Source organism: Pithys albifrons, chromosome Z (genome assembly GCF_047495875.1).
Source record: "Pithys albifrons albifrons isolate INPA30051 chromosome Z, PitAlb_v1, whole genome shotgun sequence".
Lineage (NCBI taxonomy): Eukaryota > Metazoa > Chordata > Aves > Passeriformes > Thamnophilidae > Pithys > Pithys albifrons.
In genome coordinates this window covers 28,044,053-28,060,058 of record NC_092497.1, presented here as the reverse complement: position 1 = coordinate 28,060,058, position 16,006 = coordinate 28,044,053, and the positions used below count along the sequence as shown (strand labels likewise).

At 41.2% G+C, this 16,006-nt stretch overlaps 1 protein-coding gene across 1 annotated transcript; it reads left to right on the top strand.

Moving 5' to 3' along the window:
• The first annotated feature begins 3,698 nt into the window (after window positions 1-3,698).
• On the top strand, window positions 3,699-14,249 carry LOC139684889 (cyclin-H-like). The gene is made up of 9 exons (XM_071581274.1): window positions 3,699-4,087; window positions 4,167-4,289; window positions 5,835-5,908; window positions 6,157-6,367; window positions 6,672-6,835; window positions 8,622-8,692; window positions 10,872-10,983; window positions 11,548-11,608; window positions 12,936-14,249. The coding sequence occupies exons 1-9, from the start codon at window positions 3,971-3,973 to the stop codon at window positions 12,975-12,977; spliced, it is 975 nt and encodes a 324-aa protein (XP_071437375.1). The 5' UTR covers window positions 3,699-3,970; the 3' UTR covers window positions 12,978-14,249.
• The last annotated feature ends 1,757 nt before the right edge of the window (window positions 14,250-16,006 follow it).

The following is a 16,006-nucleotide window of genomic DNA, read 5'->3' as shown; positions in this document are numbered from 1 at the left end:
CACATAAAATATTCATATAAAGTAACTTCAACTTTCAGTATTTTTATGTCTTAGGACAGGAGAGACAGCTCATGGATCTCTGCAGGCTGTACATGCAGTCAGTGTGACTGACATATCTTTAGCAAAAACAACTCACCTTTGAACTTTCCAATCACTGTGCAATGACATAGCAATTTGTAGTAAGGTCTCAGAAAGAACTGCAGCTGCAAATAAACCTGAAATTTAGGGGATTTCACATCAAACCTTATCTTTGCAAGAACCTTTTCCCTTTATGTAAAAGTGAACCAAACCCCCAGCTCTGAGCACTACATTGTGACACAAGTAAGGTCCAGACCTGCATCTCAAATTGCATCTCAAATTTACTTACATATTATTTTGGCTTTTCATGATCATAACCTTTCTGTAAGACACTTTAAAAATCAATATTGTCTTAACTGTCAAAATCACTGACTTTGTCCACTCTGGCAAACTGCATAAAGAAGCTGCTGAGAATCTTAAAGTTTATGCCCCTCTATTGCATATTCAATATAAGAACTGGATTATAGCTATATATGCACACATTTTTTGTAGTGCTTTGAAGAAAAAAAAGACATTTTAGGAATAGTGAATAAGGCTTCTTAGATGAAATAATCTCACTGATATCAGTGAGGTCAAATAAAGTACCACTTAGTACAAGCAACAAAGGTAAGAATCTGATTTTAACTAGTTTCAGTGTTAGGACAATCGATAGCCAAACACTGCAAAATCAAGAAGTCCCTACAATATTAATATAATCAAAAAGTGAGCATAGTACTTAAAACATTAAATTTAGGACTACTGATAAATCCTCAGTAGCATTAAATGTAGCAAATATGAACACCAAGTGTTAATTTATATGTTTTCCCTTGAAACCTTTTAATTCTCTCCAGGACCCTGAAAAAGGTTGACCCCATCTTTGAATATATCACCATCACGTTTTAGGCTAGTTCGAACCTGCAGTTAGGCTTAATAATAAAGCTAGTAATTATAATAATAATAAAAATTATGAAATCGATTATGTTAATTTAGCTGTATTATGACAACTCAACTGAATGGCTGTGAACTTGTGTTCACAATCCTCTTTCTCCCATATTCTTTTAAAGGACACTACCAACATAAAAGTTGAATGGTTTTATGAGTGTTTATTTTCAACATTAAACTTTACAGGGCAAGCCTCTGGGCTTTAGCTATCTTTCCCTATTTAGGTGGTGTGTTTAGTGCTTCTTCATCCTTCTTACTCCCTTCTAGATGTTCCAAGAGATTCTGGTTCCCTGTATTCCCCAAAGAGAGAAAAAAAGAACATTTACAGCAGCCATGGCTGTCATAAAAACATCAGGAACAATACCTCTGTGGCACACGTTGATACAAGCAGGCAAATCATGCTCTGTTGATCATATTTAGGCAGTGGATATTATTTACAGTTTCAGGCAATTTTTCTGAAAAATGGCTAAGGACATTTTAAAATGCCAACTGGATTGCCTTTAATAGCTCATAAGGTTTGCTCTGTTACCTTGTCATTTGCATAATTTTGAACAAATATCCCTGCACATGTCATGTTTACAACCAGAACAAAACACAGTGTGCAAACATTTATATTCGACCGAACTGAGCCACCAACTTTTCATTCATGCAGTTACCTTAGGTAACTTCAGACTGTCTCTCTAATTTCATGGCTGACTATGGATATTTCACCCAACACAGTTCTGGATTTCACAATTAGGTTGATGTGTTTTAAAGCTTTAGACTTCAGTTTTCAAAAAATCTTTCAGTTCTTGTAGTTATCTTTCAAAAAGTATTCTATACTTATTCTGCACCTTATTAGTGTATCCTTGCCTCAGTTAAAAAAAAAAAAAAACAAACAAAACAAAACAAGATGTCTGTCAAGGAAAGTGAGGAATTCTCCTGGCCTAGGAAAAGGGCCTTCCTCTCCTCAAGCCACCACAACCTTTGAAAGTAAGAGGCTTTAGGCAGAAAATGTAGAAAAGAGGAAAATTCAAGTAAGAATTTTTTAGTATCCGTGACAATTCTATACCATTCTTTGCAGACCTTGTTATTTGCACAAAAATCACACTGCAGTACTTCTGTATTAACTGCTTTGGTGATAATATATTGAAATTGTGCTGTGAGTACAGAAACGGGCTTTAGTGAAAAAAAAAACCAAACCAACTCAATAGAAGCACTAGAAACACTAAATTCTTGATTCTACACGTAGCTTGATCACAGATTTGCCAAAAGCTTGCTGAGTATTTTCTGATTACATTTCCAAATATTACCTAGATCTGCCTTTCTCCACTTCCAGACTGAATTTTAGAATTACTAAGAATGCATTATACCTGTGAAAGTTAATGTGGGACTAAAATCTGTGAAGTCAATAGTTGTGTTGCTATCCTTAAAAGTTAAACTCATATGCCTTTGAAGTACAGATTCTGAAAAAAGTATAAAATCAGTGAAGACTTGAAAAGAAAAAAATCTGCTTTATCCTCTGTACTGCTCTTGTTCTTTTCAGAAATTGTCATTCCCTCTCTTACATGTTTTACCCTGAGTGAGGATGTGAAATTACACATTTTAACTCCATAAATTGGCTGATTATTGTAATAGTGGGTTTTATGATTCACTAATTTATAATGTAACTATTATGATCAGATGCACAACAAAACTGTCTCTTTTTTGCTTCTGTGGTTCTTGCAGCTGAGGTTTGATCTGATTTCAAACTGGATATGTTGAACTGCTGTAATTAAGGCACAGGAATGATAGATACAGACTGCATAGGAAATAAAATTATCCTCCCTGTAGTTCAAGAAAAGGATCTTTGACATATCAGCCTGTGAGGAACATTTTAACCACAAATCTCTGACAGCCACATGTGCCCACACACTCTCCTCACACAGCTCAGTAACATGTAAAGTTTGTCGATTGAAGCAAAGTTAGTCGATCTCCTCTTCCAGAGAAGAGCAACGAGGCTGGAGAAGGGACTGAAACACAAGTCCTATGGGGAGAGGCTGAGGGAGCTGGGGTTGTTTAGCCTGGAGAAGAGGAGGCTCAGAGGTGACCTCATCACTGTCCAGAACTCCCTCAAGGGAAGTTCTGGCCGGGTGGGGGTTGGTCTCTTCTCCCAGGCACTCAGCAATAGGACAAGGGGGCACGGGCTTAAGCTCTGCCAGGGGAAATTTAACTTGGAGATCTGAAAATAATTCTTTACAGAGAGAGTAATCAAGCATTGGAATGGGCTGCCCAGAGAGGTGGTGGTTTCCCCATCCCTGGAGGTTTTTTAAACTGAGATTGGACGTGGCACTGAGTGCCATGATCTGGTAAAGAGACTGCAGTTGGACCAAGGGTTGGACTTGAGGATCTTGGAGGTCTTTTCCAGCCCAATCGATTCTATGATTCTGTGATTCTACGACAAGCGTGGATGATGTGAAACGCTGCTTTCTGAAATCACAGCCCGATCTTACATGCGAAGGGTCTTTGGGCGGAGCCAGAGCACGGAGGGAACCCGAGGCACCTGGAACTCCGCAGGCACAGCCGAGGGGAAGCGGAGAGAAAGCGCTGCCCTCCCGCGGCAGCCCGTCCGTGCCTGGGGACAGCTGTGCTGTGTCTGGGGCGTGTGCTGTGCTTTGTATCTCGGGGCAGCTGTGCCGTGTTCTGCATCTGGGGGCGTGTCTTGTGTTCTGTGTCTGGGGGTGTGTGCCGTGCTTTGTGTCGCCAGGGCTCCCGTTATTACAAGCGGGAGCGTTTCCGGGTCCGCCTCCCGGCGCAGGGCGGCTCTCGGCGGGCCCCTGGCGGGTCTGCCACTTTGGGGCGTTCCACGGCAGCGTCGCACCGGATCGGAGTGTTCCAGAGTCCTGTTCCACCGGACCGGAGTGTCCACAGGCCTGTTCCACCGGAGTGTCCACAGGCCTGTTCCACCGAAGCGTTCCACAGGCGGGTTCTGCGGCCGCGCGGGTTCCCAGCCATGTACCACAGCAGCACCCAGCGGCGCCACTGGACGTTCGGCGGCGAGGAGGAGCTGTCCCGACGCCGGGCCGATGCGAACCGCCGGGCCAGGGCCAAGGCCGCGGCCTCGGGCAAGGTGAGCGGGCCGGACTGGGCCGCGCCGGGGCTGCCGGGCAGGGGCAGGGGCAGCCCGTGATCCGCGCTGTGCCCCGCAGATGCCGCAGGGCGAGACGGTGCTGCTGGAGCCGCAGGAGGAACTGGCCATATGCAAGTACTACGAGAAGCGGCTGCTGGACTTCTGCGCCGTGTTCAAGCCCGCGATGCCGCGCTCCGTGGTGGTGAGTGAGCGGCGCTGCTGCCTTCGCCTGCTGCTGCTCGCTTGGCTTGTTCCTGAGAGCGCTGATATCCTTAAAGCCTTTTTCTGTCCTCCAGCACTGCCCTCTGTTGTCACTTTTTATCTTTACTTGTTTGTTGGTTTGTTTTCTGAGCAGCGCGGCTGCTCCAAACAGGTATTTCTCAACGTGGTCATCTGCTTTTGTCGGCAGTCCCGTGGTGTAAAGGAGAGCACTCTGGACTCTGAATCCCGAGGACCTGAATTCGAGTCTCAGTGGGACTGTCCCCTGGCAGTTCAATGCCTCCCTGCCGTTCCATCCCGTCAGATCTCGGATCCTCAGCAGTGTCAGCCCCGGTCAGTACCGGGTGCTGTGACAGTCCCGAGGACTTTCCTGTCACTGTCCAAGCTCACTCGGCCGTGGCAGATGGACCTCAGGACTTAAACAGTGGGGCCAGTTCTGCACATGCTGTGCCTCACCTAAAAGATCCACTATGCAGGCTGGAAGGGCACCCACACGTGGGGAGAGCCCTTCCCAAATCTTGGTTCGCGAGGTCTGGGCATACATACCTACATACACACATACATACGCTTCTGGCTTTTGCGTGGCAAACTGAGCTGTTTTGACTGAACTGTTGTGTACTACCCTTTAGCTGAGAGTAGAAGAAGCAAGTAGATGTCTGATGGATACGGCTGATATTACAAGAAAGTGATGATGGTACAATGCAGCAGTTTCTCTGAAGGAGGCACACCCACATTTGAGCTGTCCTTCAGTTGTTTCTCAAGTGCTAGTGCTTGTCTGACCAAAGAAAAAGCTGGATCAAGCGTTTGTACTGGCAGTAAACTAAACTACTAAGGAAAAAGAAATTTACCTTGAACCGACTTGTCTTGAACGCAGACGAGTGTTTCATAAGGGAGAGAATGGGGACCGGCAGCTGAAGCAGAGAGTCAAAATGTGCTTCTCTTTCACTCAGTCGTTAAGAGCAATGGCTTGTACTGCGCCCTGTCAGTCCTCTCTTCTGGCAAGCGTGGTGAGGAGTGCCCCACTTGAGGATGCTTTTGAAAATGTGGCAGTAGCTGCCATGGCATGTTCTGTGAAGCCAGACTTAGGTTTGAGAAGTGGCCCCTGTGGAGCCTCGGTCAGGCAGTGGTTTTCAAAAACACTTGCTTTCATGCCTGTAAACATGTTGCAAAATTTACTGATCTACGAAGTCAAGTGGTTGGTATTGCACACAACTTTCAGGATATTTTTTTCAGTCTTTAGTTTTTAAATTTTATTTAAATACCAGCTTTTTCTCATGTAGGCTTTTTGAGCATTGTCTCCCAAAATATGTCTAAAAATAGAGGAAAAGATTTTGTAAGGCTTTCATAACCTGAGGCTCTTGGAGGCATACATGTAGTCTTTGTGTGTGTCTTGGTGCCTTAGTGTATCCTGTATGTCTGTAGTATATATTCAAACTTGCCTGATCTGTGATTTCTTAAAATGTATTTATTTTTCTTTTTTCTTAATCCATTTTTATTTCTTCCTTCTCCTATTTTTTTTTCAATTTAGGGAACAGCTTGCATGTATTTCAAACGCTTTTACCTCAATAACTCAGTGATGGAGTATCATCCTCGGATAATAATGTGAGTTATCAAGACTTCTTCAGTTACTCTGTCTTTATATTTGTAAAGATCTGGAAAACAAAAAGAGATTGGAAATCTGAGAGCTTAAATAGTAAAGACAAAATATGGTCTGTTTCTGTTTGGAAAAGTTTGTTGTGCTCAGAACATGGTGTTTTGAAGATACAAATTTTCTGAGCAGAACTCTTGATAGAAGAATGGATGCTGCATTTGCCAATTGTTTGCTTTTTTGTTTTTTTCCCCTCCTGAAGGCTAACATGTGCATTTTTGGCCTGTAAAGTAGATGAATTTAATGTATCCAGTGCACAGTTTGTTGGTAACCTTCGAGAAAGCCCTGTTGGACAGAAGAAAGCTCTTGAACAAATACTGGAATATGAACTTCTGCTTATTCAGCAGTTGAACTTCCATCTCATCGTCCACAATCCATACAGGCCATTTGAGGGATTTCTAATTGATTTGAAGGTAATACTGTTTTGGTGTTCTACATGCTTTGTGTTGTAAAGTCATACAATTCTGTCATGTGGTGTGTTAAAAACTTTATTTCCTTTTGTGCCTGTGGTCTTAGAAGATCTAATTACTAAAGTGATAGACAAATATCTTAAAGGTAGTTGTTTATTTGTGGTCTTTAAGTTTTTTAGGCTATTTTTGGAAAAAGAGGAAGGCATGCTGCTTTTTGGCTTTATAAGATATTGTTGCTTTGTGTGTTCTGAGCTCATGAACAGGAAGGAGGAGCAGCCACTAACTGTGCTAAATACTTACCTTTTAGACTCGCTACCCAGTGCTGGAAAATCCTGAAGTTTTGAGGAAAACAGCTGATGACTTCCTGAATCGAGTGGCTCTGACAGATGCATGTCTGCTTTTTACTCCTTCACAGATAGCGCTCGCTGCCATATTATCTAGTGGTTCAAGAGCAGGAATTAACATGAAAAGGTAGTATTTTCTTTTTTATAGGTATGGTTTAAGCAGTTTATTTACTTCATGTATAAAATTATTTTACTCTAGATATTCCTAAGTAGTAGAATTTCTTTAGGTATGTTTAAGAGTTGTGATACTGTTTGTTTGTTTCATTTTCAAAGAGTAGGTGATAAATGCAGTTAGTTGGTGCCTGGTTTTTGTATTCCTTTCGAAGAAGCTGAGAAAAAGAAGCCTGATGACTTTGCCTCAGTTAGAACAGCATAGGATTTTCAGACTCGCCTTGAAGATCACAGTGAAGAAAGTAGAAATACAGAAGAAGGAGAGTATGAAACACCTAAGAATCACTTAAAGAAAAAAGTAAGATATTTAAGGCTCCAGAGTCAACTGAAATTACACTGAACTGACAGCTAATAGGCCATGCTGAAACTAATTCCTGTATTTGGCTGGTACAACTGTTCAGTTTCTGTGGAAATTGATTTAAAACAGCACCTTAGCATTAGTTAGTCCTCTCTCTCCTTTCTCTGCCCTATGCAATACTGTTTGCACAGGCCTCATCAAACGCTTCAATACCTTTGCTGAAATGTGTAGTTTGTTTGGTTTGGTTCTCTTAAAGACAAAAACCTGCTTTTCTTCAGGAAAACAGCTGGGGTGGTTCCTGTAAGGGGTTATACCTGGCTTGTTTTAATGACATGCCATTGCCTGTGAGCATTTTGCATCCGGAATGTAACACCTGCACAGGCACAAGGGCTGAGGCAAAACACAGACAGTTCTTTTAAAACAAACTCTTTCCACCTGCTCTAAATTGAAAAGAAAGAATACTCTGTACAGGGTTCCCTGTCCTTTCAGAATAGTAAAAAACATTCAGGTGCTTACTTTAACCTGAAACGTGATATCATTCCTAGATCTATATTCTGTATTGCTTGTGCTGAAATTCAGAAAAGCATGCTTGTAAAAGGTACTAAAATTACCTGTAGATACCTTGGGAAATGAGGTGTCTGAAGTTTGTTTGCATGTTCACAAAGAACTCAAGCCTTTGTCACCTCTCTGCACCATGCAGTTATTACAACCTTGTTATTTATTGCTTTACTTGAGTTTTTGCTGCTGGACATGAGAAAAGGAAATGCTGAGTCTGTGGACCTGTGAGCAGGTGCACTTGCAGAGGTGGGACAGGACATGGGGTGGGTGTCTGAAAACCTCTCTCTTCATGATGTAAGGGGTAAAACTACTTGGTTGTTGTGGGTCTTGGTGAGGAGTGTTGCTCGTGTATGTTGGGGTTTTACCCAGGCAGTGTGCATTTATTGGTGTTCTTGCTAAAAAGAAGTTTGAATCTCAGTGGGAAGAAAGGACCCACAGGCTCTTACGAGACAGTATTTAGGAGTGGATTTCAGCTGCCAAGAGAAGCAGACCTGTCTTGCAAGCTCTGTGTTTTGTTGGTCAATCTTTAAAAAGTTCTGTAGTTTTGGCTTGTCCCATGGTCTCATCCTGTGCAGTAGTGTGATGTTTTCACAGAATCTTGAACCTAATTTGTCTTTGCTCTGTGAGGCTTCCTCAGAAATGTTGAATTCTGCAGTGTTGAAACTTCAGGTTTTTCCATGGCTGGGGAATACTGTTGTCAAGCTCCTACAGTGACAGACTTGCTTTATCACTTTACAGCACTTACATAACTAAAGTGTTCTTACTTTGTCTAATCATAAAGCTCTAGCAGATGTAAAAAAAAATAGTACACTATTTGTTAACACATTGTAACTGCCACAAATACTTGTGACACTTGAGGAATTTATTCTTCCATGTCTCTTTGCAGCTATTTATCAGAAAGTCTTACACTGAAAGAAAACACATCAACTTTATCCAGACTACTAGATGGCATGAAGTGTAAGTAAACATTTGAAGGTATAACATAGAATATCTCCAAAGAAGGAAGAAACCATCTTTTTCCAAATGACAAAAGATTTAGGCAGAAGGGTGTGTTTTAAATGGTTTTCTTCACCTTAGGGCATGCATAGGGTAAGCAAAACCTGGGCAGTGGAATAAACTGGCCACCATGTGGATGGAAGGGGAGAAATAAGACACAATGAACAAATGAAACAAATGATAATGAAAAAGGGAATGGGCCTGCCTGATGCTTTCAGAACATAAGCGTCAATAAAAAAATAAAAATAAAAAATAATCAAAAATAAGAATCAATTAAGTCCTAGCAGCTGACTCAAAATTGAGAAATCTATTTTGGGAACTAGATAATGGATTTTTTAAGATGGGATTAAATGACTTTTCGAGTGATTATGTCTTTAAAATTGCTGCTTCAGGCAAAGCCTGCACATACCTACTACTACCACCAGAGGGTACCTTTTGTAAGCTAAGTGATTAATGTGGATTTCTGCTGCAGTTCCGTTTTGCAGCTATGAAGATGTTTCAAAAGATGCTTGGCTTCACTAGTGTGAGTATAGATGCGTATGTGTATAAATAGCAAATATCAGGAATACTACCATGGTTTAGCTACACTAATAGGGACACTTGTTATTACCTTAATTAAGTGAAAAGGCTGGGATATGAAATTTCTAGTAAGTAATCAGTTATTTGATGCTTTAAGCTAATGCATGCATTTAAAATGAGAGTGGTGGCATTAAAACTGTAGTCTTTAGCAAGGCTGACTTGAGTAGTGAATGTGCTGAACAAGTCACCAGGGTCTACAAATTGAATGTAAATTGAATTCATAAAATGCCCTTCCCTTTCTCTTCTTCTAACGAATCTAGTCTTCAGGTTCCTATTGCTAAGATCAAAGGGGTCACTTACTCTTCTCTTCCATTATTGAGGGAAGTAGCTTTTAGCCCAAAGGCAGCTCTTCTGTAAACATATGATGGTTGGAAGGAAATTTTTGAAGCATGTGTAAATTACTTTTACAGAGTGTTGGTAGAGAAAAAAAATCTTGTTCTTGAAAGGTAACTGTAAATTTAATTTGCATTATTAACAAGACTGAAACCAGTCCTTTTAAAAGACAGGGGTACAGTGCTAAATGCAGAAAAATCCTGTGTATTTTGAAGTTTGTTAACAGAGTAACATGAACTCTACATTATTAGAGTTCATTTTGAGGAAATCCAGAGTGAAGTGATGCTAATCACTTGTTTCAGTGGAGTCATAATGAGAGAAGGATGGAGAAACTGTTGGCTGAAGCCTGATGATGACAGATGGACAGTAATAGCAGCCATGGTGCTAATTAATAAGCTTTTATAATTCACAGGTGTCGTGGGCTGACCCTGGCTGGGCACCAGGTGCCTACCAAAGCCACTCTTATCACTGACCTCCATAGCTGGGCAGTGGAGAGAAAATACAATGAAAAGCTTGTGGGCTGAGATAAGGGCAGAGAGAGGTCACACCACTCATTGTTACGGGCAAAATAGACACAAATGGGGGAAATCAGTTTAATTAATTGCCAGTCAAATCAGAGCAGGGTAATGAGAAATAAAAACCAAATCTTCAAAGACATTTTCCCCAGTATTCCTTTCTTTCTGGGCTTGGCTTCACTGCTGAAATTCTCCCCCTCCAGCACAGGAGGGCTGTCGTCAGCTTATCTTGTGTTGTTTGTGCCACTCCTGCACAGGCTGTGGGTGGATCTCTGCCCGCCATTGACTTCCACAAGCTGCAGGGACACAGCTGCTCACTATGGTCTTTATCAGGAGTTGCAGGAAAATCTCTGTTCTGATGCCTGAAGCACCTCCTCTCCCTCGGTGACCCTGGTGTCTGCAGGGCTGTTCTTCTCACATACTCTTATTCCTCTTTCCAGGGCACTCACTGTTGCAGAAGTGGGTTCCCCCCGCCTGCCCCGCTCTTCAATCTGTTGCCCTGTTGCTGATGGGCTCAGCCTTGGCCAGTTTCAGGTTGCTCCTGGAGCCTGCTGGCATTGGCTCTGTCAGACATGGGGCTTCCAGCAGCTTCTCACAGAAGCCACCCCTGTAGCCCCCCCACTACCTACACCTTGCCATGCAGACCCAACACAACAAGGCAGAGCAGAAATTACTATTTACTAATGCTTAGAGCTGTGTTGTTGCCGTTCTAGGCATGAAAAATCTCATAAAAAATTACGAACTGCCAAGGCCTGAAGAAGTTGCTGCTCTAAAACAGAAATTAGAGAAGTGTCACAGCTTGGAGCTTGCATGCAACACAAATCTGTAAGTAGATCTTTGATGTGTTAAAATTCTGTCCTTTTTATTGGTATAGGAACATTAATTTTTTCTTACCTCTGTGAATGATTGCAAATGAACACCACTAAATGTGTCTACAATGTTCACATGCTTGCTATAAGAGTGTCTACTGGAAGCTGAGAGCCAAGACTCAACATAGTGCTTTCACTAATACATAAATGCAGTCTTGAGTGCTGATTTGCACTGCGGCTAATTATTTTGTGACTCAGAACTGGAATCCTGGGTGGCTTCCATGGTCTGCCCGCTTGATGTTGTATGCAGTGAGAACTAAGGCCTTTAAAACCGCATGATTAAAACAAGAACTGTGTAAAGGGTAAATCTTTAAGAACTAAGTGGAGGGCAAGTGGTTTGCTGAATTTTCTTTTCTGCCTTTTTCACTTGCAGCACACACTCTGAACTTGTTGCAAGCTGCTTGTTGAGGCTTTGGTAGTTTTTTGTGTGACAATTATGTCCATAATCTAATCCTGTGGTCAAATAACAAGAGTCTAACTTATAAAAATACCTGAATATTTCACTTCTTGTCTGGATTAGGAAGAAGAGGAAAGGTTATGAAGATGATGAATATCTTTCAAAGAAATCTAAAGTGGATGAGGTCAGTAAACCTATTATACAGGTTCTCGTTTTTCGTCCCCCAACTGCCAGGACAAAAGGGATACAGCTCCTGAGATAAACTTAGGCAACTATAGTATTCTTTTACTTGTTGCTCAGACTGAATCTTTTTCAACTTAATTTTCCTTTTTTTTAGAAATGAGACAGATCTGCTACTAGCATGTGCTTGGAAGTGTTCTTAAACACCTGTCTTTTGTGGGGAGGGGGAAGAACACACAAGCCACCCTTCCCATTGTTTCTTCTCTTTATTTACTTTGTTTGGCTTCTTGCTCAAAGCAGAAATCAGGTGCTGGACTAAATTTCTACCATCAGACAGTTTTCAGGCAAGACTTGTGTGAATTACAGATGGGTAACTAGTACCTTGGGTTATAAGATCAAGTATAAATAACATGGAGATAAGCTAATGAGGGTCACTCAAGAAATGAAAACAGAATTAAGGTAATCCTTCCAGAGCTGTTGTTTGTAACACAGACTGGAAGGTGTAGAGTCTGCTCTAGCAGTGGTGAAGAATCCTGTGTAAATGGACTCCTCTTGTTACTAAGGGCACTACATCCTGATAGTCCAAGACATTTTTAAGTATAGCACTTAGAAAAATGTGTCCTTCTGTCAAAATGTCAGGATAAAATACAAGACTTGTGTCTTTCTACAATTCAGGGAGTCTTGCTGTTACAGATTATCATAGTAGATTTGTGTTGTAATGTCAAAATAGAATCTAAAAAATTATTTCATCAAGATTATAATAAAACCAGCATTGAAAGTGTGTTCTAACAAAATGTGAAACCTTGAATATATTTTATAACTATTTAATGCTGTAAAAACTCCACACACAAGTGGGCAGTCAGTTCTAAACTATTTCTAAGCTGTTTGAAATGACTGAATTGTTTGCAGTGGAAGGTTAGTATCAGTAGCAAGGCCAGAAGTGGTATGGAGAACTCTTTAGTTTGACATGATAGAAGAAACATAGAAGGTAATGCTTGATCACAGGTGACTCAGCTTCCAAGATGATGAAGCCATGAAAAGCACAAGATATTATTGGAAGGTTGCAATATGGGCTGTTGTGGAAATATTTACATAATTCTTTAGAATAAACCTCAGACTGGTGCTAAAAGGAACTCTCTCCATGACTGTAAGAGTAGATATAGATAACTAGCTTTAAGGTTAAAAGGCTGACGTGTCACAAGGTAAAAAACGTTTTTAGTCTTTCGTCTCTTCATGGAATCCTTCTGTAAATTCTTAAATCCTGACCATAAAGAGCACAGCACACTACATGCACACATTGCTCAAGATACTGTGTTTTTCCCATCCATTAGGAAGAGTGGACTGATGATCCTGCGGACTCGGACTTGCCTTGAAGGAAGATGGACTCCTTACCACTCCAGGAATTAGTTTGGTGTAAGATGCGACTCTGCCTGCCACAGGATTCTTACTCTGTGTCATGGTGGCTTTTACGTTGTTATTTTTTATCTTCTCAATAAACCCACTTATTTTACTAAAAGAATGATTTGTTCTATTAAACTCTCATCCATTAAAGGTCAAATATTAACAAGAAATACTTGCTCTTAGAAATCTGCACTTCTTGTTTGGGAACAGTTTGCTGTAGGTGAAGTGTAAGGACAGAGCAGGGCAGCCACTAATTTATTTTCTTTTCCCTATTCAAACACAAACGGTGCCACAGTGCACACCCCTAAATACAGCAGCATTGCCCAGTTCCATTCCCTTTGCTGCATTTTGTATGTAACAGGTAGATGAGCCAGGCACATCTGTTCTCCAGTTTGTATTCCTACCATGTTACACTGCCTACACCCAGCCACCTCACTCCACAAAATAACCCATTTTGTACACTCTGGAGTTCTCAGCTGCAGCACTGGGCTCTCCTTTCCAGGGAGCTGTTCCAGCTGCTGACCAGGCAGGAGAGCAAGAGCCACTATAATAAGTACACCAAAGACCTAAAAGTAAAGTCTGATTTCATGTAACAGTTAATTGAAAAAGCAGTTCTGATGGACAGGAGAAGCAGTGTAGGTGTTCTAAGGGTGTAACAACAGTGTTCATATGATAAAATCAGTTAAGTGTTTATCTCTTTAGTCTTGTTAGTAAATCTCAGCATCCTTTTATTCCCTATTACTAGATCACTGCCTAGAAAACTAACACATGCTGGAAATACCCTCTGACTCAACAGCACATTATACTTTTCATTTTTTCAAACAGTTTGTGACAATGCCAGGGGCAGGGACACTTGTCACCAGATCAGGTTCATCTAAGACCCATCCAACCTGGCCTTGAAGGCTTCCATGAATAGGGGATCCCCAGCTTCTGGCAGTGAAAGGAAGAATTTTTTATAACATCTCAGCCTCCCCAAGATGTTTTAAAATCTACTTTCTCACCCTGTGATGTACAAAGTAAGGCATATGGACAAGGTAAAGCTGTTCTGAGGATGACACTGTGAACATCCTAAAGTACACCCCCTGTGCAGACCCTGAAAAATTTCCACAGCAGCCAAAGTTAGCAAGTTTTCATAGAGTTGATATTCAGCTTTATTTATTTTAAAAAACTTATTTTTCACTTATAGTATCTATGCTAGACTTACAGTACACAAAAGACCAAACAATACCTATTTTATAAAATGGTTTAATGAATGCATGCATGTCTGATACAATGATCAATAAATTTACTGAATTCAAATTATTTACTGTTGTAAACATTTTACAAAAGCATTGTGATTTATCTGCATATACAGTTCTTGATGGAAGAACTATTCAGACTGAATCAGTGGCACATCAAAAAAATAAAGCTGACAAGACCCATTCTGCATATTCTCTTTCAATGTAATTCCAGCCAGAGAAACAGCATGGTATGAAAAGTGTTCAGTAAAGATTGTTGCTACCATAACATCTAATTCTGGAAACTGTAAATACAAGTTAAAAGTGGTTGAAACAGTCAAAAGTCATAATTATTGTAACCAGTCAGAAATTACAGTAAGAAATGTTACCCAGTTATAGGTGGTTGTCAGAACAACACATTTCTTCTCATGTCAGTTGATAAGTGTTTTCCAACCAGACAGCAAAATCTTTGGCAATCAGAGGTGCTGAAAATAGTTTTCAAAGTCCAAGACAGTCACAGCATTTTCACTGCAGAAGGTGAACTGTACACCAAGGCTCAGAGGTTGTGAAAACTGTTTCCAAGTGGAAAAAAAAGTGCAAATGTCCTGCACAGATAGCTTTAAAAAGCTGCTGGTACAATCATTCACCAACAGGATCTTTGTTTTCTTTTTGCACAGTTCACACATCACTGGGAACATGACAAGGGTGTGCTATTTTTGGCAAGAGCAAGAAGAAAGTGGTACTGGTTTGAACTGCCATGTTGGGCATGCGGGATCCATGCAGAGTTCAGGTAGAGGGCTGCTACCTGATGTTGTTAGACACTGAATACTGATTTTGTTTTTGTTGTAGCAGTTCAGTAATGGCCAAGAGCTTCTTAAGAACATGCTACGGAGAGAAAGTCAGTAAAATCAGACATTAGCTACTGGAAACAGAACAGTCCTCCCTTAGCAGTATTTTCAGCATCAGCCCATCACACCTGGGACTAGGTAGTTTAAATATATTAAAAAAACACCAACCCACCCCTGCCCCCCCCCCCCCCCAAAAAAAAACAAGCAGCATCTCATTGCTAGACAGTAAGAGAAGTCTAAAACAGTGCTACAAACTTTGCCTCTCTGCCCATGGATCTTACTGCTACTTCATGGTTTAACAGAGAAAGCATACAGCTAACACACTGCTGGGGTTTGCCAGCAGAATTTGCCAAGTTTACAGGCAAACTAACAATGATAAATAAGGTAATAAAGGGAATTTAGTTCTCAACTGAAAAACTCCAAGATATGAAAACTAGTGACCCAGCAGAAAGCCTCTCAGGAGAAAGTAATTTTGTAGGTTTAAGGCTTCATCTAGAAAGTAAAACTGGAAACTCAATACCCCTACGAGTTTTGTTGCATGAATAAACAAAACTATGGACAGCTGACCTCTTCCTGGTGAAATGCAAGTATTTTAAAATGTTTTACCAGTCACACTGCTACAGAAATACTACAGAAGAATCCCAGTATGGATCAGTAACTCAGGACATGCCACCTGTACCTGTGCTGTGCTCATTAACCCCTGTGGTACCTTACCTGCATCACACCTCGCTCATTGCTGAGCGTCCGGAGCTCATCCGAGTGTGCCACGCAGATCTCGTGCAGGGCTGCCAGGTCATGCGAGAAGTCAGTACGAGAGTGCTCTGTAGTGTCTGGGAGCTCAGGAACATTCTTCAACAAAACCACAGACAGCAGATTTAGGATGCCAAGACCAATTCTGGTCTTTCCAGCTACATCTCCAGTTCATCTTTCTATTGT

Excerpts from the sequence above, each read along its gene's own strand:
- LOC139684889 (XM_071581274.1), top strand. The coding sequence starts at position 3,971 with ATGTACCACAGCAGCACCCAGCGGCGCCACTGGACGTTCGGCGGCGAG. Across the intron at positions 5,909-6,156 it reads TATCATCCTCGGATAATAAT|GCTAACATGTGCATTTTTGG; the intron begins GTGAGTTATCAA and ends CCCCTCCTGAAG. Across the intron at positions 11,609-12,935 it reads AGAAATCTAAAGTGGATGAG|GAAGAGTGGACTGATGATCC; the intron begins GTCAGTAAACCT and ends CCCATCCATTAG.